Raw genomic sequence first — 22,500 nt, forward strand, 5'->3', positions numbered from 1 at the left:
GAATATATATATATATATATATATATATATATATATATATATATATATATATATATATATATATATATATATATATATATATATATATAAACAGTATCATATTTCATGCATTTTGAGAATTTATGCTGGTAGACAACAATCACCCACGGGGGTACTACCGTCCTGCCAAGTGAGTGTGAAACGAAAGCCTGTAATTGTTTCACATGATAGTAGGATTGCTGGTGTCTTTTGTCTGTCTCATAAATATGCAAGATTACAGGTATGTCTTGATACTTCTACTTACACTTAGGTCACACTACACATACATGTACATATTTATTTATACACACTCATTTGAGTTTTCTTTGATTTTATCTTGGTCTTATTACTTTTCCTTTTATATCCATGGGGAAGTGGAATAAGAATCTTTCCTCCGTTAGCCATGCGTGTTGTAAAAGTCAACTAAAATGCCGGGAACAATGGGCTAGTAACCCCCTTTTCCTGTAATAATTACTAAAAAGAATAAGAAGAAGAAAATTGTCAAAGTGGGAAGTCTGAATGTGCGTGGATGTTGTGCAAATGATAAGAAAGAGATGATTGTGGATGTTATGAATGAGAATAAGCTGGATGTCCTGGCTTTAAGTGAAACAAAGCTGAAGGGGGTGGGAGAGTTTCAGTGGAGAGGAATAAATGGAATTAGGTCAGTGGTTTAAAATAGAGTTAGAGCTAAAGAAGGAGTAGCAATAATGTTGAAGGATAAGTTATGGCATGAAAACAGGGACTATAAATGTATTAATTCAAGGATTATGTGGAGTAAAATAAAGGTTGGATGTGAAAAGGAAGTTATATTAAGCGTATATGCACCTGGAGAAGAGAGAAATGTAGAGGAGAGAGAAAGATTTTGGGAAATGTTGAGTGAATGCGTGGGGCGTTTTCAACCAAGTGTGAGAGTAATGGTGGTTGGGGATTTCGATGCTAAAGTGGGCATAAATGTTGTGGAGGGAGTAGTAGGTAAATCTGGAGTGCCAGGGGTAAATGAAAATGGGGAGCATTTAATTGAGCAATGTGTAGAAAGAGTCTTGGTAATAAGTAATACATATTTTATGAAGAAGATGATAAAAAAATATACAAGGGTATAGCAAGTAATGAAAGTATAGTTTGTTAGATTATGTATTGGTGGATAAAAGGTTTATGGGTAGGCTTCAGGATGTACACGTTTATAGAGGGGGAACTGATATATCGGATCATTATTTAGTTGTAACTACAGTTAGAGTAAGAGGTAGATGGGAAGAGAGGAAAATGGCAACAACAAGCAAGAGGGAGGTGAAAGTGTATAAACTAAGGGAGAAGGAAGTTCGGGTGAAGAGGGTTGGAATAATTTAAAAAATGCAGTATTAGAATGTGGTTATAAGGGGGGTGCAGGAGGAAAGAGGAGTGATTGGTGGAATGATGAAGTAAAGGGTGTGATAAAAGAGAAAAAGTTAGCTTATGAGTGGTTTTTACAAAGCAGAAGTGTTATAAGAAGGGTAGAGAGTATATGGAGAGTAAAAGAAAAGTAGAGTGGTGAGAGAGTGCTAAAGGAGAGCAGATGATACAGTGGGAGAAGCACTGTCAAGAAATTTTAATGAAAATAAGAAAAATTTTTGGAGTGAGTTAGACAAGTTAAGAAAGCCTACGGAACGAATGGATTTGTCAGTTAAAAACAGAGTAGGAGAGTTAGTAGATGGGGAGATGGAGGTATTGGGTAGATGACGAGAATATTTTGAGGAATTTTTCAATGTCGACGAAGAAAGGGAGGCGGTAATTTCATGCACTGGCCAGGGAGGTTTACCATCTTTTAGGAGTGAAGAAGAACAGGATGTGAGTGTAGGGGAGGTGCGTGAGGCATTATGTAGACTGAAAGGGGGTAAAGCAGCTGGAACTGACTGGATCATGACAGAAATGTTAAAAGCAGGGGGGGATATAGTGTTGGAGTGGTTGGTATTTTTGTTTAATAAATGTATAAAAGAGGGGAAGGTACCTAGGGATTGGCTGAGAGCATGTATAATCCCTATATATAAAGGGAAGGGGGTCAAAAGAGATTGTAAAAATTATAGAGGAATAAGTTTACTGAGTACACCAGGAAAAGTGTATGGTAGGGTTATAATTGAAAGAATTAGAGGTAAGACAGAATGTAGGATTGCGGATGAGCAAGGAGGTTTCAGAGTGGGTAGGGGATGTGTAGATCAAGTGTTTACATTGAAGCATATATGTGAACAGTATTTAGATAAAGGTAGGGAAGTTTTTATTGCATTTATGAATTTAGAAAAGGCATATGATAGAATGGATAGGGAACCAATGTGGCAGATGTTGCAAGTGTATGGAATAGGTGGTAAGTTACTAAATGCTGTAAAGAGTTTTTATGAGGATAGTGAGGCTCAGGTTAGGGTGTGTAGAAGAGAGGGAGACTACTTCCAGGTAAAAGTAGGTCTTAGACAGGGATGTGTAATGTCACCATGGTTGCTTAATATATTTATAGATGGGGTTGTAAAAGAAGTAAATGCTAGGGTGTTCGGGAGAAGGGTGGGATTAAATTATGGGAAATCAAATACAAAATGGGAATTGACACAATTGCTTTTTGCTGATGATACTGTGCTTATGGGAAATTCTAAAAAAAAATTGCAAAGGTTGGTGGATGAGTTTGGGAGTGTGTGTAAAGGTAGAAAGTTGAAAGTGAACATAGAAAAGAGTAAGGTGATGAGGGCATCAAATGATTTAGATAAAGAAAAATTGGATATCAAATTAGGGAGGAGGAGTATGGAAGAAGTGAATGTTTTCAGATTCTTGGGAGTTAACGTGTCGGAGGATGGATTTATGAAGGATGAGGTTAATCATAGAATTGATGAGGTAAAACAGGTGAGTGGTGCATTGAGGTATATGTGGAGACAAAAAAAGTTATCTATGGAGGCAAAGTTTTGGAGTTTTGAGACTCTATGACCGCGGGTTCAATCCCGGCCGGGGTATGGTTTGTTTGCAATCGTGTCATTACGATTTCGTGAGTCAAGGGAATGTATGAAAGTATAGTAGCACCAACACTCTTATATGGGTGTGAAGCTTGGGTTGTGAATGCAGCAGCGAGGAGGCGGTTGGAGGCAGTGGAGGCATCCTTTCTAACGGCAATGTGTGGTGTAAATATTATGCAGAAAATTCGGAGTGTGGAAATTAGGAGAAGGTGTGGAGTTAATAAAAGTATTAGTCAGAGGGCTGAAGAGGGGTTGTTGAGAGAGAATGGATCAAAGTAGAATGACATGGAGAGCATTTAAATATGTAGGGGAAGGAAGGCGTGGTAGGGGTCGTCCTCGAAAAGGTTGGAAGGGATAAGGGAGGTTTTGTGGGCGAGGGGCTTGGACTTCCAGCAGGCGTGCATGAACGTGTTCGATAGGAGTGAATGGAGACGAATGATATTTGGGACCTGACGATCTGTTGGTGTGTGAGCAGGGCAATATTTAGTGAAGGTATTCTGGGAAACCAGTTATTTTTATATAGCCGGACTTGAGTCCTTGAAATGGGAAGTACAATGCCTGCACTTTAAAGGAGGGTTTCGGAATATTAGCAGTTTAGAGGGATATGTTGTGTATCTTTATACGTATATGCTTCTAAACTGTTGTGTTCTGAGCACCTCTGCAAAAACAGTGAGTATGTGTGAGTGAGGTGAAAGTGTTGAATGATGATAAAAGTATTTTCTTTTGGGGATTTTCTTTCTTTTTGGATCACAGTGCCTCGGTGGAAGACGGCCGAAGGCAGGGAGGGGGTAAAGGAGGTTTTGTGTGCGAGGGGCTTGGATTTCCAGCGGGCATGCGTGAGCGTGTTTGATAGGAGTGAATGGAGACAAATGGTTTTTAATACTTGGCGTGCTGTTGGAGTGTGAGCAAAGTAACATTTATGAAGGGATTCAGGGAAACCGGCAGGCCGGACTTGAGTCCTGGAGATGGGAAGTACAGTGCCTGCACTCTGAAGGAGGAATGTTAATGTTGCAGTTTAAAAACTGTAGGGCAAAGCACCCTTCTCGCAAGACAGTGATGGAGTGAATGATGGTGAAAGTTTTTCTTTTTCGGGCCACCCTGCCTTGGTGGGAATCGGCCAGTGTGTTAATAAAAATAATAATAATATATATATATATATATATATATATATATATATATATATATATATATATATATATATATATATATATATATATATATATATATATATATATAAGCGCTCATTGCCCACTTAACTAGGTACATCTGTACATCTGCTTGTTAATGCAAATATCTAATCAGCCAATTACATGGCAGCACCTCAGTTCAAAAACACATGCAGACATAGTCAAGAGTTTCAGTTGTTGCTCAGGCCATACGTCAGAATGTGGAAGAAATGTGATCTAAGTGACTTTGATTACTGGTGCCAGATGGGTTGATCTCATTATATCACAAACCGAGAGAAAGATGGAAAAAAAAATGGATCCAGTGAGCGGCTGTTTTGTGGGCTAAAAGGCCTTGTTAATGAGGCAGGACAATGGTGAATAGCCAGACTGATTCAAGCTGACAGAAAGGTGACAGTAACTCAGGTAACCACACGTTACAACAGTGATGTGTAGACGGTCATCTCTGAACGCACAGCCCGTAGAACCTTGAATTGGATAAGCTACAGCAGCAGACGACATCCGGGTTTCACTTTTGTCCGTTTAGAACAGGAAATTGAGGCCACAGTAGGAACATTGTCAGCAAAACTGAACAGCTGATGATTGAAAAAACGTCCCCTGGTCTAAAGAACCGCAATTTCTGCTGCGACGTGCTTATGGTAGAGTCAGAATTTGGCATAAACCATTCGGATGTGGCGGAGCGCGAGATTCGCAGCTTGAAAGTACGACCAAGAGATCTGAAGGAACTGCTTGACACTACCATATCAACATGGACCAGATTCTTTAATCTTTTTAAGGAATGTTTCCAGCACCATGTTGAATCCATGCCACGAAGAATTCAAGCTGTTCCTGGGGCAAAGGGAACCCTACCCAGTACTACAAGGGTATACCTTACGAAGAAACCACTGAGTGTAGTATTACTGCCCTATAAAAAGGATAAAGTACGCATACTCGACTTGTAAGAGGAGGATGCACAAGCTATGGTATCTGATCCACGTCTGCCCCAGCATTATGGTCACCCAGGAGAGGCTATTATATTAGCGTCAACGTTGAGTATTTATGAGAGAGAGAGTCACCCCAGGGAGGAAGGGCCACCTGATGAATGTCTGTTGACTACCAGTAATTGGAGACAACGTTTTTAACTCTTCCCTTGTGTCGGTGGTAAATTAGAGGATTTATGACTGGAATAAGAGAGAGAGAGAAAGAAAGGGAGAGAGAGAGAGAGAGAGAGAGAGAGAGAGAGAGAGAGAGAGAGAGAGAGAGAGAGAGAGAGAGAGAGAGAGAGAGAGAGAGAGAGAGAGTGTGAGAGGGAGAGAGGTTAATGCTTCATTGGTCTATTTAAAAAAATGGCAGAGAATAAAATAAGGGCAACATTTGTATCAGCATTGCTAAACACAGTACAATCAACTCATGACCGAGAAAAACAGCTACAGTAATATTACACCCACCCACACGCAGCTATATCAGAAACTAAAATGCATAAAATGGAAATCTAGCGAACCAATATTATAAATGTAATAGACTTGTTCCTCTCTCACTAATCCTATACACAGCTTCGTGTCCCCACGAATGATGGAATTGGTAAATTGCTAATATATATATATATATATATATATCTATATGTATATATATATATGTATATGTATGTATATATATATGTATATGTATGTATATATATATATGTATATATATATATATATATATATATATATATATACAGTGGACCCCCGCATAGCGAACTTAATCCGTGCAAGAGGGCTGGTCGTTATGCGAAATGTTCGCTATGCGAATTAATTTTCCCCATAAGAAATAATGGAAATAAAATTAATCCGTGCAAGACACCCAAAAGTATGAAAAAAAAATTTTTTACCACAAAAAAATGTTAATTTTAGTACACACAAACTGAAAAAGGCATGCACAATTACATGACACTTACTTTTATTGAAGATCTGGTGATGATTGATGGGATGGGAGGAGGGGAGAGAGAGTGTTAGTGTTTAGAAGGGGAATCCCCTTCCATTAGGACTTGAGGTAGCAAGTCCTTTTCTGGGGTTACTTCCCTTCTTCTTTTAATGCCACTAGGACCAGCTTCAGAGTCACTGGACTTCTTTCGCACAACATATCTGTCCATAGTGGCCTGTACCTCTCGTTCCTTTATGACTTTCCTAAAGTGTTTCACAACAGTGTCATTGTAATAGTCACCAGCACGGCTTGCAATAGCTGTGTGAGGGTGATTTTCATCAAAAAAGGTTTGCACTTCAAGCCATTTTGCACACATTTCCTTAATCTTTGAAGTAGGCAATTCCTTCAATTTCTCTCTCCCCTCCTCTGAACCAGTTTCCCCAGGTCTGGCCTCTTGCTCTTGAAGTTGATCTATCAGCTCATCAGTGGTTAGTTCTTCATTGTCCTCCTCCACCAACTCTTCCACATCCTCCCCACTAACCTCCAACCCCAAGGACTTCCCCAATTCCACAATTGATTCCTCAACTGGTATACTACTCCTCTCAGGGTTAGCCTCAATCCCTTCAAAATCCCTTTTGTCTACACATTCTGGCCACAGTTTCTTCCAAGCAGAGTTCAAGGTTCTCTTAGTCACTCCCTCCCAAGCCTTACCTATAAGGTTTACACAACTGAGGATATTAAAGTGATCCTTCCAAAACTCTTTTAGAGTCAATCCAGTGTCTGTGGTCACTTCAAAGCACTTTTGAAACAGAGCTTTTGTGTACAGTTTCTTGAAGTTGGAAATGACCTGCTGGTCCATGGGCTGCAGGAGAGGAGTGGTATTAGGAGGCAAAAACTTCACCTTAATGAAGCTCATGTCCCCATAAAGTCGCTCTGCCACGTCTGTAGGATGACCAGGGGCATTGTCTAACACCAGGAGGCACTTAAGGTCTAATTTCTTTTCAGTTAGGTAATCTTTCACATTGGGGGCAAATGCATGGTGTAACCAGTTATAGAAAAATTCCCTAGTGACCCATGCCTTACTGTTTGCCCTCCACAGCACACACAAATTATCCTTGAGGACATTCTTTTGCCTGAACGCTCTGGGAGTTTCAGAGTGATACACTAATAAAGGCTTAACTTTGCAATCACCAGTAGCATTGGCACACATGAGAAGAGTAAGCCTGTCTTTCATAGGCTTATGTCCTGGGAGTGCCTTTTCCTCCTGAGTAATGTAGGTCCTGCTTGGCATTTTCTTCCAGAACAGGCCTGTTTCATCACAATTAAACACTTGTTCAGGTTCCAGTCCTTCAGTTTCTATGTACTCCTTGAATTCATGCACATATTTTTCAGCCGCTTTGTGGTCCGAACTGGCAGCCTCACCATGCCGTATCACACTATGGATGCCACTACGCTTCTTAAATCTCTCAAACCAACCTTTGCTGGCCTTAAATTCACTCACATCATCACTAGTTGCAGGCATTTTTTTAATTAAATCGTCATGCAACTTCCTAGCCTTTTCACATATGATCGCTTGAGAGACGCTATCTCCTGCTAGCTGTTTTTCATTTATCCACACCAATAAGAGTCTCTCAACATCTTCCATCACTTGCGATCTTTGTTTCGAAAACACAGTTAAACCTTTGGCAACAACAGCTTCCTTGATTGCCGTTTTCTTGCCCACAATAGAAGCGATGGTTGATTTTGGTTTCTTGTACAACCTGACCAGGTCGGTGATACGTACTCCACTTTCATACTTATCAATGATTTCTTTCTTAATTTCAATGGGTATTCTTACCCTTTGAGGTGTAGGGTTGGCACTAGAAGCTTTCTTGGGGCCCATGGTCACTTATTTTCCACAAACAGCACCGAAAACACTGTAATAATACGAAATATTCCGAGTGTATGCTTGAATGTTACCGCGGAGGCTAGCTGGTAAACAATGGGACGGGCGGCACATGTGAGGCTAGCTGAGGGCCCACATTGGACGCGTCTCGAACGAAGTTCGCTGAGCGGGTTTTTGTCTACTATGCGGGGCAAAATTTTAGCGGACAAAGCGTTCGCTATGCGGAATGTTCGCTATGCAAGGCGTTCGCTATGCGGGGGTCCACTGTATATGCAAGGAATTCGCGAGAGCAGGCGAAATATACACAAACACTGATCTCTGGCTGAAGGAGACTCGAACCTACGAACCTTAGGACAAGGTACGCAGTGCTTTACCAATCTACCCACACTGGACAATACCTTGGCGTGTAGCTTGCGCTACACGTTTAATCCAAGGCAGCCAGCTTTCAGGGAGAAGGCTTACAGCTTTTCATCTCATCCCCTGCATGCATCAGCCTTACTAGAGATTTTAACAATGCATATATATATATATATATATATATATATATATATATATATATATATATATATATATATATATATATATATATATATATATATATATATATATATATATACATATATATATATATGGCTAATTCGGGTGTTTATTTTGAGTGTTCGTCCCTCGTCACTTTATCCCTCTCTGAGTATCTTGTATGTTGTGATTATGTCTTTCCTGAGGCTCCCAAAACAGCGAGCAACCACTGTACTGAAATTTGACTTCCTAACAGGTAAAGAAACGCAGGGAAGAGTAAATAAAAAAAATGAGACGATGAGATAAGAATAAAGAAATAATCATTAAATAGAATGATTGATTATTAAAGACAGAAAAGTTTCTTAGACGGAACTCATTAAGACACTAAGGCTGGTGAACCAACACACAGGAATCATCAATGTTTCTGCCTCAATGTTGTTGACATTACGTGTTTAAGTGACAGTATGAGTTTTGGATGGTTTGAAAAACCGACAAGTTGTAGAATTGAGACACTTATGCAACATATGGGAATCTTTATTCAGGAAACGTTTCGCCACACAGTAGCTTCATCAGTCCAATACAAAGTAGAAAGCCGTAAGGAGAGGAGGAGTTTGAGGTAATCAGTCCATCAAGTGACAGTATGCCTATTTCCCCCCATTGATGATTACAATCTTGGAGGCTTGAACAAGTGTATATACCAGTGGAAAATGAATGCGAGAGACAAAGGAGGTCTTTTATTCAGGTGTCAGAGTAAGAGACAAATTTGAGATGCGAGAACATTTCGTATCTAATATATAAACTGAAAATACAGTGTGTCATATTACAGGAAAGAAAAAAGATAGAGGTAAAGGGAAGACCAAGGAATGATTATATATGAAAAGAGATAAGAAAGGGAGAGGAGAATGAATGTAACTGAGAGATAGAAAGGAGAGAAGGAAAATGATTTCAACGGGAGAGAGAGAAAGGAGAGAAGAAAAATGATTTCAACGGAAGAGAGAGAGAGATAAGGAGAAAAGAGAATGTTTCCATCGGAAGAGAGAAATAAGAAGAGTAGAGAATGACTCTAAGAGAACAGACAGAGAGAGAGAGATAAGGGGAGAAGGAGAGAATGATTACAACGGGAGAGAGAGATAAAGAGGAGACCAAGGAATATGAATACAATAAAAGAAAGAGATAAGAAGAGAGAAAATTGAATATAACAAAAGAGAGAAATATAAGCCACGAAAAAAACTGAATCAGAAATGAAGTATAAAAATAATTTGAAAAAATAAGACAAACAAAACGAAAAACCGGCGAAAATTATTGCATCTCGGGATAATCGCTAAATCCGCAGGGGTCATTCACTGCCTGGTTAAGGCAGAGCAATGCACAAATTCCTAATACCACATTTCCGGCGTATAAGACGCACCTTTTCGCCTTATTTCCCATCAGGTGTTAAAAAGTCACCTTGCGCCTTATATGGTCAAGGTTATGATACAACTGTCGTGCGCCTTATGTGCCCAAAAATATGCTACTGAGTCTGAGGAGCTAGCGCTCAACTATCCACGCTTCTCGATCCCAGAGGTACGGCTTTATTTTTCTTCCCCTTGGATCAAGAACAAGCGGGCAATAACGGGAGAAGCACAACGGGAATAGCAGCAGAAATACAACGGGAATAACTGGAATAATAACAGAAACACAACTGAAATAACAACAGAAACACAACCGGGAATAACAACAGAAGCACAACGGGAATAATAATAGAAACACAACGGGAATAACAACAGAAACCTAACGGGAATAACAAGAGAAGCACAACGGGAGTGCCACAATGAAGGAACAAAATAAGGAAACAGATGAGGAATTAAAAAAAAACAGGAATGAAACAACGAGCAAATAAATAAGGAAACAGGCGAAAAATTAGAAAAAAAAACAGGAATGTCACGACGAACGAAAAAATAAGGAAATGAGAGCGGAATTAAAAAAAGAATATCTGAGACTACCAGTGACGTAAAAAGAAAAATACGAAGGCCTTAAGCAGTGAGAGTTGCACCAAGAACACTCAACTCACAACTAATATTGGTTTTGCAGACTACACGGGAGCCGGGAAGATTGACAGCCACCTTCAAGACACCTGTAAAATACCTGCGAGACTCCCAGACACTTTTAAAATACCTTCAAGACTGCCAAACGTCTGTAACATGCCTGTAAAACTGCCAGACACCTTTAAAATATCTGTAAGACTGCCAGAAAACTTTAAAATATCTGCAAGACTGCCAGACAGCTTTAAAATACCTGTAAGACCCCCAAACACCTTTATAAAATACCTGTAAGACTGCCAGACACCTATTAAATACCTGCAAAACTGCCAGACATCTTTAAATTACCTGCAAGACTGCCAGACACCTTTAAAACACCTGCAAGACTGCCAGATACCTTTAAAACACCTGCAAAACTGCCAGACATCTTTAAATTACCTGCAAGACTGCCAGACACCTTTAAAACACCTGCAAGACTGCCAGACACCTTTAAAACACCTGCAAGACTGCCAGACACCTTTAAAACACCTGCAAGACTGCCAGACACCTTTAAAATACCTGTAAGACTGCCAGACGCCTGATAGAATGTTATCAAAAGAAAAGCTTAGCTATTATCATTATTATTAATTTTCATTTGTTATTATTATTATTATTGTTATCACTATTAATATTAACATTATTATTATTATTATTATTATTATTATTATTATTATTATTATTATTATTATTATTATTATTATTATTATTATTATTATTATTATTATTATTATTATTATTATTATTATTATTATTATTATTATTATTATTATTATTATTATTATTAATTTTATTTGTTATTATTGTTATAATTATTATTAATTTTTATTTGCGCTAAACATGTAGGGGTCATATAGTGCCTGGTAATGGATGGTAATGAATTTCAATCCGGGGAAAATGGAGCTCATATTCTTTGGAACAAGAGCCTTTAGTATCAAGGCAAGAATAATGAGGTCAAAGAAGAAAGAACATTAATGACGTAGATGTAGAGATGGAGAACAAATGAACATAAGGAAAAGGTAATTGAAGTGCAATGTAGACGTGTAGACTTAAAGAAGAGAAACAAGCGATACAATGTAGACGAGTAGACTTAAAGAAGAGAAACAAGCGATACAATGTAGACGAGTAGACTTAAAGAAGAGAAACAAGCAATACAATGTAGACGAGTAGACTTAAAGAAGAGAAACAAGCAATACAATGTAGACGAGTAGACTTAAAGAAGAGAAACAAGCAATACAATGTAGACGAGTAGACTTAAAGAAGAGAAACAAGCGATACAATGTAGACGTGTAGACTTAAAGAAGAGAAACAAGCAATACAATGTAGACGAGTAGACTTAAAGAAGAGAAACAAGCAATACAATGTAGACGAGTAGACTTAAAGAAGAGAAACAAGCGATACAATGTAGACGTGTAGACTTAAAGAAGAGAAACAAGCAATACAATGTAGACGAGTAGACTTAAAGAAGAGAAACAAGCAATACAATGTAGACGAGTAGACTTAAAGAAGAGAAACAAGCGATACAATGTAGACGTGTAGACTTAAAGAAGAGAAACAAGCAATACAATGTAGACGAGTAGACTTAAAGAAGAGAAACAAGCGATACAATGTAGACGTGTAGACTTAAAGAAGAGAAACAAGCAATACAATGTAGACGAGTAGACTTAAAGAAGAGAAACAAGCGATACAATGTAGGCGAGTAGACTTAAAGAAGAGAAACAAGCAATACAATGTAGACGAGTAGACTTAAAGAAGAGAAACAAGCAATACAATGTAGACGAGTAGACTTAAAGAAGAGAAACAAGCGATACAATGTAGACGAGTAGACTTAAAGAAGAGAAACAAGCAATACAATGTAGACGAGTAGACTTAAACAAGAGAAACAAGCGATACAATGTAGACGAGTAGACTTAAAGAAGAGAAACAAGCAATACAATGACTTAGAAACAAGCGATACAATGTAGACGAGTAGACTTAAAGAAGAGAAACAAGCAATACAATGTAGACGAGTAGACTTAAAGAAGAGAAACAAGCAATACAATGTAGACGAGTAGACTTAAAGAAGAGAAACAAGCAATACAATGTAGACGTGTAGACTTAAAGAAGAGAATCAAGCGATACAATGTAGGCGAGTAGACTTAAAGAAGAGAAACAAGCAATACAATGTAGACGAGTAGACTTAAAGAAGAGAAACAAGCGATACAATGTAGACGAGTAGACTTAAAGAAGAGAATCAAGCGATACAATGTAGGCGAGTAGACTTAAAGAAGAGAAACAAGCAATACAATGTAGACGTGTAGACTTAAAGAAGAGAATCAAGCGATACAATGTAGACGTGTAGACATAAAGAAGAGAAACAAGCAATACAATGTAGACGTGTAGACATAAAGAAGAGAAACAAGCAATACAATGTAGACGTGTAGACTTAAAGAAGAGAAACAAGCAATACAATGTAGACGTGTAGACTTAAAGAAGAGAAACAAGCAATACAATGTAGGCGTTTAGACTTAAAGAAGAGAAACAAGCAATACAATGTAGACGTGTAGACTTTAAGAATTACTAAAATAACCAACCACTAACAAAACACAGGTCTGTCGCAACACTAATCATCCGTGACTCGCAACACAGTTGCAAGCGTTGCCTCGCAACACTGATGTATATAATTCTCGCTCTAAGAGCACCAGATGTTAAATCTCGTGGGAAGAGGTTAAATATCGTAGGTGGAAGTTAAATTTTGAAAACGGAAGTTAAAGGCCGTAGACGGGAGTTAAATCTCGTAGACAAAAGATATATCTCATAGATGGAAGTTACATCTCGTAGACGTTAGCTAAATCTCGTAGGCGGAAGTTAAATCATGTAGACGGAGGTTATATATCGTAGACAGAAGATATATCTCATAGACGGAAGTTAATCGCCGACGGAAGTTGAATTTCGTAGTTAAACTTCAGAAGTTACTTTTGGAAGCTAAATCTCGTACACAGAAGTTAAATTTCGTAGACTGCGGCTAAATCTTGTAGATGGAAGTTAAATCTCGTAGACAGAAGTTAAATCTCGTAGATGGATGTCATATATCGTAGACAGAAATTAAACTAGCAGGTAGAAGTTAAATCTGGCAGACGGAAGTTAAATACCGTGCAGAGACAGAGAGAGAGAGAGAGAGAGAGAGAGAGAGAGACTGACAGACAGACAGAGACAGAGATACATACACAGTTCCAAAAAAAATAAGAGAACTACAAAAGAATAACTAGTAACAGAGGATATATATATATATATATATATATATATATATATATATATATATATATATATATATATATATATATATATATATATATATATATATATATATATATATATGTCGTGCCGAATATGTAAAACTGGTCAATTAGCAAGAACTCATTTAAAATTAAGTCCTTTCTGAAATTTTCTCTTATACGTTTAAAGACATATTTTTTCATTAATGTTAATGTAAAAATTTTTAATTTTGCACCAAAAGAATCTTAGAAAACTTACCTAACCTTATTATAACAAGAGCAATTTATTTTAGCCTAACCAAACTAAATATATTTTAAATACGTTTACAATAATTTAGTACTAAACAAACACAATAAAATATATTTTTTTCGTTAGGTTCAGAATGATTTTGGCGAAGTTATTGCATACACAAATTTTCACTTGTCCTATATGGCAAGATGAGCGTTGCTATTTAAGCCAATATCGCAAGTTCTGCCTATTCGGCACGACATATATATATATATATATATATATATATATATATATATATATATATATATATATATATATATATATATATATATATATATATATATATATATATATATATATATATATATATATATATATATATATATATATGTATATATATATATATAGGTAGAGAGAGAGAGCAACAGATGAATGCAAAAACTAAACGAATCCTCAGAAAAATTGCGTGCAATCAAGAACATATAATAACAGCACAAATAAGCAACTAGGAAGAAGGTAAACAGAAAGTATCATCCAACACAATACACAGAGAACAGCACAGAAAAAACACACAACCAGAGAGAACAGATAAATATAAACAACAGTCAACAGAGAACAGCTACTCAAAAGGTGGTTTTCGCTGCTCAGCAGAACTGTCAATACCAAGAAGATAGGAGACAAGCAAAGCAATGTGTTGAACAAATGTGATATGGTATTCCTGGAAGCGTTGGGAGATCGAATCTATTTGTGATATTAGTCCGGTGGTATTGTAAGTCCAGTGGTACTGGGAGTCCAGTGGTACAGGGAGTCCAGTGATATTGGGAGTCCATTGGTGTTGGCAGTTCAGTTTTACAGGGAATCCAGGGGTATTGGGAATCCAGTTATACTGTTAGTCTAGTAGTACTGGAAGTGGTACTAGGAGTGGTAGTGGTACTGGGAGTGGTACTAGGAGTGGTAGTAGTACTGGGAGTGGTACTAGGAGTGGTAGTGGTACTGGGAGTGGTACTAGGAGTAGTAGAAGTACTGGAGAGGTACTAGGAGCGGTAGTGGTACTGGGAGTGGTACTAGGAGTAGTGGAAGTACTGGAGTGGTACTAGGAGTGGTAGTGGTACTGGGAGTGGTACTAGGGGTGGTAATGGTACTGGGAGTGGTACTAGGAGTGGTAGTGGTACTGGGAGTGGTAGTGGTACTGGGAGTGGTACTATTGGTGGTAATGGTACTGGGAGTGGTACTAGAAGTGGTAGTGGTACTGGGAGTATAAGCATCAAGGTAGCCTCAGCCATGAATATTCAGTAGGATATTCGAGTCGTAATCTGATCCCATTATTCACCATTGCACTTGTGGCGGCGGTGATGTTTCCAGAGCTTGACACACGCACTCTAGGGCCTCACACACACACTGGAGGGCCTCTCACACACACATACACTCGAGGGCCTCACACGCACACTCGAGGGCCTCACACACACACTAGAGGGCCACACACACACACACACACACACACACACACACACACACACACACACACACACACACACACACACACAAACACACACACACACACACACACACACACACACACACACACACACACACACACACACACACACACACACACACACATACTCGAGCGCCCCACACACAGAGACACACTCGAGGGCCTCACACACACACACACTCGAGGGCCTCACACACACACACTCGAGGGCCTCACACACACACTCGAGGGCCACACACACACATACACTCGAGGGCCTCACACACACACACTCCACTAGTGACCACATAAGCACACTCACCACAAGAGCCACCTACAGCCTCCCGTGCTCCCAGGATTTGCGTACCAGTAAATGAATTAATAATGACGGAGCGAAAGTCACTGAGCTTAAAAAAAAAAATAAATCGATATCCTCAGAAGTGGTTGTTGATTTTTATATGATTTGTGCAATTTTTTTCTTAAGAACTTGCATACAGGTTCTATTCTGTCCTGTAGCCTTTAAAAATGACACGAGAGTATGACATAATGTATGCTGCGTTAGCCATTAGGAATATATCGCATCCTGTACTCGTGTTGTTTAGTGTCTTAAGTCAACACTTCTTTACTGCAGACTTATCTCTTATTTTTCAGTCGCCATTAAGCAGTTATTCACTGGGGAACTTCTTTAATTTTTCGTCAGCTCCTGTCAAACAGTTTTTCAATGTATATCACTTTTTTTCGTTCAGTCACGACTAAACATTTCACTGTAGATCACGTCTTCCTTCCTCACTGCATATCTTCACTGCATATCTTCACTGCATATCTTCACTGCATATCTTCACTGCATATCTCCTTGTCTTGGTTCACCAGTGGTGAGTGTCAAGACACAGAAGAATGCGATAAACGCGGTGTGGCAGAAAGGGAAGAAGCGTCCACGTCCAGTTGTAGACCTGTCAGCGTTGTGTAGCAACAGTCACACATCTTATGAATACTGGAAGTCTCTGGTGTACACCTCACGTCTAGCACATCACACACTCTCACTGCCACCAGCGCTGTTTTCATTGCATCCTTAAACCTGCTGCTTGTTACACTCATCTTTTCCTTTACTAGACTGCAGCAGCGGGTTTTATTGGGCGGCTCTCATACGTATGATACACGAGACAGAGTTGCTCCAGACAGCACTCACACCGGCAATGTGTTTATAGTTGCACCCTTCCATTATTGAGTCCGGGGTAGGGGTGGGCACACTCACCCCGCCGCTATTGCTACTCTCTGGCGCCGTTACGCGTTTTACACAGTTGAAATTTGCAGGCAATGCTCTCCTCAGTAAACTTAATTTGCTGCAGTAAGGCATCCTCTCCGTCAGTTTTTTTTTTTAACCCATTTCTCGGAGTTTTTTTTATTTTTTTTTATTTCTTGCGCTGCATTTTTCACCGCTACCACCGCCAACTTTATTCTTTCTGAATGGCGTTAGGCAGTTTTTTTTTCCTTCCATAAACTTCCGACCGAATACCGTCCAATTTCCTCTGGCCAGGATTTTTTTTTCTGAGAAAACTTTTATCACAGTGTTGAGCCTGAGCTCTGGTGGAGCCCAGGACAACACTCACTGCTGACTGGTGGCACTGTGGTGGTCACTGTTATTGGTGGCACTGTGTTTGTCACTCTTGTTGGTGGGACTGTGGTGGGCACTGTTGCTGGTGGCACGGCCTTGATCACAGTTGCTGGTGGGCTGTTTGTGGTCACCGTTGTTGGTGGCACTGTGTTGGTCATTGTTGCTGGTAGCATTGTGTTGGTCATTGTTCTGGTAGCATTGTGTTGGCCACTGTTGCTAGTGACACTGTGTTGGTCACTGTTCCTAGTGGCACTGTGTTGGTCCCGGTTGCTGGTGGCACTGTGTTGATTCCTGTTGCTGGTGGCACTGTGTTGATCCCTGTTGCTGGTGGCACTGTGTTGGTCACTGTTCCTAGTGGCACTGTGTTGGTCCCGGTTGCTGGTGGCACTGTGTTGATTCCTGTTGCTGGTGGCACTGTGTTGATCCCTGTTGCTGGTGGCACTGTGTTGGTCACTGTTCCTAGTGACACTGTGTTGGTTACTTGCTGGTGCACTGTCTGTGATCACTGTTGTTCGTAAGGTGGTAGTCACTGTCATACCTGCCTTATCTGTTTGACACCTATGGTGGCCACGCTTGACACTTGTAGTAGTTACGTTTGACACCTTTGGTAGCTGCGTTTGACACCTTTGGTGGCCACACTTGATATCTGTAGAAGCTACGGTTGACACCTGTGGTAGCTACATTTGACACATGTGGTGGCTACGTTTGACACATGTGGTGGCTACGTTTGACACATGTGGTAGCTAATTTTGACACCTGTGGCAGCTACACCTGAAACCTGTGGTAGCTAATTTAGCACATGTGGTAGCTACGTTTGACTCGTGTGGCAGCTACGTTTAACACCAGTGGTAGCTACGTTAGACACCTGTGGTAGCTACATTAGACACCTGTGGTAGCTACGTTTACCTCCTGTGGTAGCTACGTTTGACGCATGGGGTAGCTACGTTTGACACATGTGGTAGCTACGTTAGACACCTGTGGTGGCTACACTTGACACCTGTTGTAGCCACGTTATTTGCTGACTTAAGGCTTAACGAAGGCGTTTGACACATGTGGTACCTACGTTTGACAGCTGAGGTGGCTACGTTTGACACCTGTGGTAGCTACATTTGACACTTGTGGGAGCTACGTTTGACACCTGTGGTAGCTACGTTAGACACCTGTTAGCTGCGTTTAACACCTGGGGTAGCTACGTTAGACACCTGTTAGCTACGTTTAGCACCTGGGGTAGCTGCGTTTGACATCTGTGGTAGCTACGTAAGACACCTGTTAGCTACGTTTAACACCTGGGGTAGCTACGTTTGACACCGATGATAGCTACGTTTGATACCTGTGGTAGCTACGTTAGGCACCTGTTGGCTACGTTAGACACCTGTTAGCTACGTTTAACACTTGGGGTAGTTATGTTTGACACCTGTGGTAGCTACGTTAGACATTGTTGTAGCTACGTTAGACACATGTGGTGGCCACACTTGTAACCTGTTGTGGCCACGTTATTTACTGACTTTAGACCTAACGACGGCGAGTAATTATTTTTTCCAGATTAATCTTGTTATAATTTGTCCATGTTCGTCTTATTATAACTATTATTATTATTATTATTATTATTATTATTATTTTTATCTTCATTGCTAAGGTTCTTTACAGGAAGCCCGCGACCATCAGTCGTGTGGTACAGAGACTCTCAGCTTCTTGACTCGGAGATGGAGTCGGAGGCTTCAACAAGCGAGGTCGAAGCCTCCAACGTCGTGGCTTCCCTCGGACAAGAGACTCAAATGACCACGTCAACGCCTTGGACGACCACGCCAGGGCCGCTCTTCGGGGGCGAGCCCTACAACACTCTCACTCTGGGACCTCTCACTCGAAGTCACCTTCAGACGGTGCTCACGTGTGCAGCTCTCAACAGCAACCTCACGCACCCCACAACGGTGGGCCTCACCCTCGATATGAACCGTAAGTTGGGCTATGACGTCCTATCACAGCAGGTCTAAGTCATTTTATTGAATCTAAGTCGTCAGAACTTTCAATTGTGCTATTTAGTGCAACATAATCGTAAGTCATTCTAGTCCAAGTCATTAGAACCGAACGTCGTTAAATCTATCACAATAGAACCCTAAGATTTGTTGTTAAATCTCTTACATTAGAACCGCCACTCATTCTCTTTAGTATAAGAAAAAAACCGTATATCATTCTATTTATTCTCTCCTACTGCAAGCAGGAGTCATCCTAATTTGTCTAACACAGTAACGCTAACGCAGTAGTCATTCTAATACAGTAGAACCTTAAATTCCTTCACTTAGCGCAAGGCATTGGAAAATGTTATTATGTTGTGTTCACTGCGTCAAAATTATTGCATGAGGCAGAAGTTAGCCAGCCCAGATTGCTGGAGTGTGAGCCTTCCTCTTGGTCCTCCACGAAAACTTTGTAAATTATTCAGAGCGCCTTGGCAGCCAGGTTTATATTACGATCCCACACACACAATATATGCTTCAGAGTTTCCTGCTTCCCCTTCCCTCCCTCATCCCCCCCACACACACAAACACACACATACTCAAACGTGATTCAACGCACGATATGCGCCTCAGGAATTTCCCACCCCGTCCCTAACGCAAGTGTACACACACATTATGATCTCCCACACAATATATACGTTCTTTCCTCCCGTATGCAATATATACTTCCATTCATCTCCTCCAATACAATGTAAGCGTTCTTTTCTTCCGGGTATACATTACATGCTTCCTTTCCTCTCTCCCTCATCGTGGATCCCACGAATAATGTATACTTAAGTGTATACTTCCACACACATATATATATGACCTCCCCTCAAAAGAAATATGTGCTTCTGCACACGTGCATATGTTCCCCATCCCTCCCCCATACATGATCCCACACACAATACTCGTGTCTCTTACTTCTTTTCCTTTTCGAGGTATCACAGTAAACAAAACTGACAAGTTAGCATTTGGTGGGGATGGGGGGGATCGAACTCTAGTCTGAGTACCTGCTGGCAGACGAATTGAATCTGAAACAATGAGTGTCGAGAGACAATTCAACACTCTCTGAGAAGGCAGCCGAGTAAAAGACAGCTAGTTCCCTAGAGAATGATCTCACTTTGCCTTAACATTTTCTCAAAGAGAAAGTAAATTAACTTTGCCCTGAACGCGAGTAATGTCGAAGAAATACGGAAAGTGTTTGATACGCAACATCAGCAACAACAACACAAGTAGTAGCAGCAGAAGCAGCAGCAACAGTAGAAGCAACAGTAGAAGCAACAGTAGCAGCAACAGGAGCAGTAGTTGCAGCAGCGTATCACGGTCCACTTCCTAGTTAGACGCTGTTTGGTTTCCCTTTGACACCTGCTGGAGCAGGGATATGGAGTCTACCTGTGGCCTACACACATAGGTATTCACAGCCCCCAGACTCCTCATCGCAAAGATACCTATATATATACATATATATATATATATATATATATATATATATATATATATATATATGTGTGTGTGTGTGTGTGTGTGTGTGTGTGTGTGTGTGTGTGTGTGTGTGTGTGTGTGTGTGTGTGTCTACAAAATAAACAATAGAGTGGCAGGCTGGTAAATTCCAATTAAAACAGACTAAAGAAAAGCACAATAAAAATAAAGGACCACTGAATATTTCAGCCTGTGTTCTCACAATTTTTATATTGCATAAAACTGCGTATGTGTGTGTGTGTGTGTGTGTGTATGTGTGTATGTGTGTGTGTGTGTGTGTGTGTGTGTGTGTGTGTGTGTGTGTGTGTATGTGGAAGCAGGTGGACAGTACATATATTAAATGATATTACGTAAAAGCCATATCCATGATAGCGTCAGGTTGCTATTCGCTTTTGGTTCGGTTAATATGAGATTCAGCTGCAATGGCACCTGATACCTTTTATTTTTTATATATTTTCAACATTTCTGTAGCAGCATCAAAAAGATAGTCGACATTCTTTACGAAACATCAACGGTGCCAACATAAAAGCATTCTTGTAGCAACATCAGTGGTGCCAGAATAGCAACATTCTCGTAGCAACATCAGTGGTGTCAGAATAACAACATTCTAGTGGCAACATCAGTGGTGCCAGAATAGCAACATTCTCGTAGCAACATCAGTGGTGTCAGAATAACAACATTCTAGTGGCAACATCAGTGGTGTCAGAATAACAACATTCTCGTTGCAACATCAGTGGTGTCAGAATAACAACATTCTCGTTGCAACATCAGTGGTGTCAGAATAACAACATTCTCGTTGCAACATCAGTGGTGTCAGAATAACAACATTCTCGTTGCAACATCAGTGGTGTCAGAATAACAACATTCTCGTAGCAACATCAGTGGTGCCAGAATAGCAACATTCTCGTTGCAACATCAGTGGTGCCAGAATAGCAACATTCTCGTAGCAACATCAGTGGTGCCAGAATAACAACATTCTCGTAGCAACATCAGTGGTGCCAGAATAACAACATTCTAGTGGCAACATCAGTGGTGTCAGAATAACAACATTCTCGTTGCAACATCAGTGGTGCCAGAATAACAACATTCTCGTTGCAACATCAGTGGTGCCAGAATAACAACATTCTCGTTGCAACATCAGTGGTGCCAGAATAACAACATTCTCGTGGCAACATCAGTGGTGTCAGAATAACAACATTCTCGTAGCAACATCAGTGGTGTCAGAATAACAACATTCTCGTTGCAACATCAGTTGTGCCAGAATAGCAACATTCTCGTTGCAACATCAGTGGTGCCAGAATAACAACATTCTCGTTGCAACATCAGTGGTGCCAGAATAACAACATTCTCGTTGCAACATCAGTGGTGCCAGAATAACAACATTCTCGTTGCAACATCAGTGGTGCCAGAATAACAACATTCTCGTAGCAACATCAGTGGTGCCAGAATAACAACATTCTCGTAGCAACATCAGTGGTGCCAGAATAACAACATTCTCGTTGCAACATCAGTTGTGCCAGAATAGCAACATTCTCGTTGCAACATCAGTGGTGCCAGAATAACAACATTCTCGTTGCAACATCAGTTGTGCCAGAATAGCAACATTCTCGTTGCAACATCAGTGGTGCCAGAATAACAACATTCTCGTTGCAACATCAGTTGTGCCAGAATAGCAACATTCTCGTTGCAACATCAGTGGTGCCAGAATAACAACATTCTCGTTGCAACATCAATGGTGTCAGAATACAAACCAAATATCAATTTCGGAAAATATTTTGCCACTATGGTTTTCGTTTTTAGCTCGGCTAATACACAGCGTCCATGTAAAACACGAAAAATACTTGATTAGTTATTAAAACCGGCGCAAGAGGGCAACAAAGCTGAAAATTAACACAGACTGTATTTCATTATTTCATATGCATAGTATTTTTGAGATATTTTTAATGCGTATTTT

At 40.1% G+C, this 22,500-nt stretch overlaps 1 protein-coding gene across 1 annotated transcript in view; it reads left to right on the top strand.

Moving 5' to 3' along the window:
• The window catches only part of LOC128700794 (nephrin-like), a 127,390-nt gene that overhangs the window by 9,905 nt on the left and 94,985 nt on the right, over positions 1-22,500 (top strand). Inside the window, exon 3 of the mRNA XM_053794252.2 lies at positions 18,721-19,026. Within this exon, the coding sequence (XP_053650227.2) occupies positions 18,721-19,026 (306 nt within the window). The remainder of the gene's footprint in view (positions 1-18,720; positions 19,027-22,500) is intronic.

Source organism: Cherax quadricarinatus, chromosome 56 (assembly GCF_038502225.1).
Source record: "Cherax quadricarinatus isolate ZL_2023a chromosome 56, ASM3850222v1, whole genome shotgun sequence".
Taxonomy (NCBI): Eukaryota; Metazoa; Arthropoda; class Malacostraca; order Decapoda; family Parastacidae; genus Cherax; species Cherax quadricarinatus.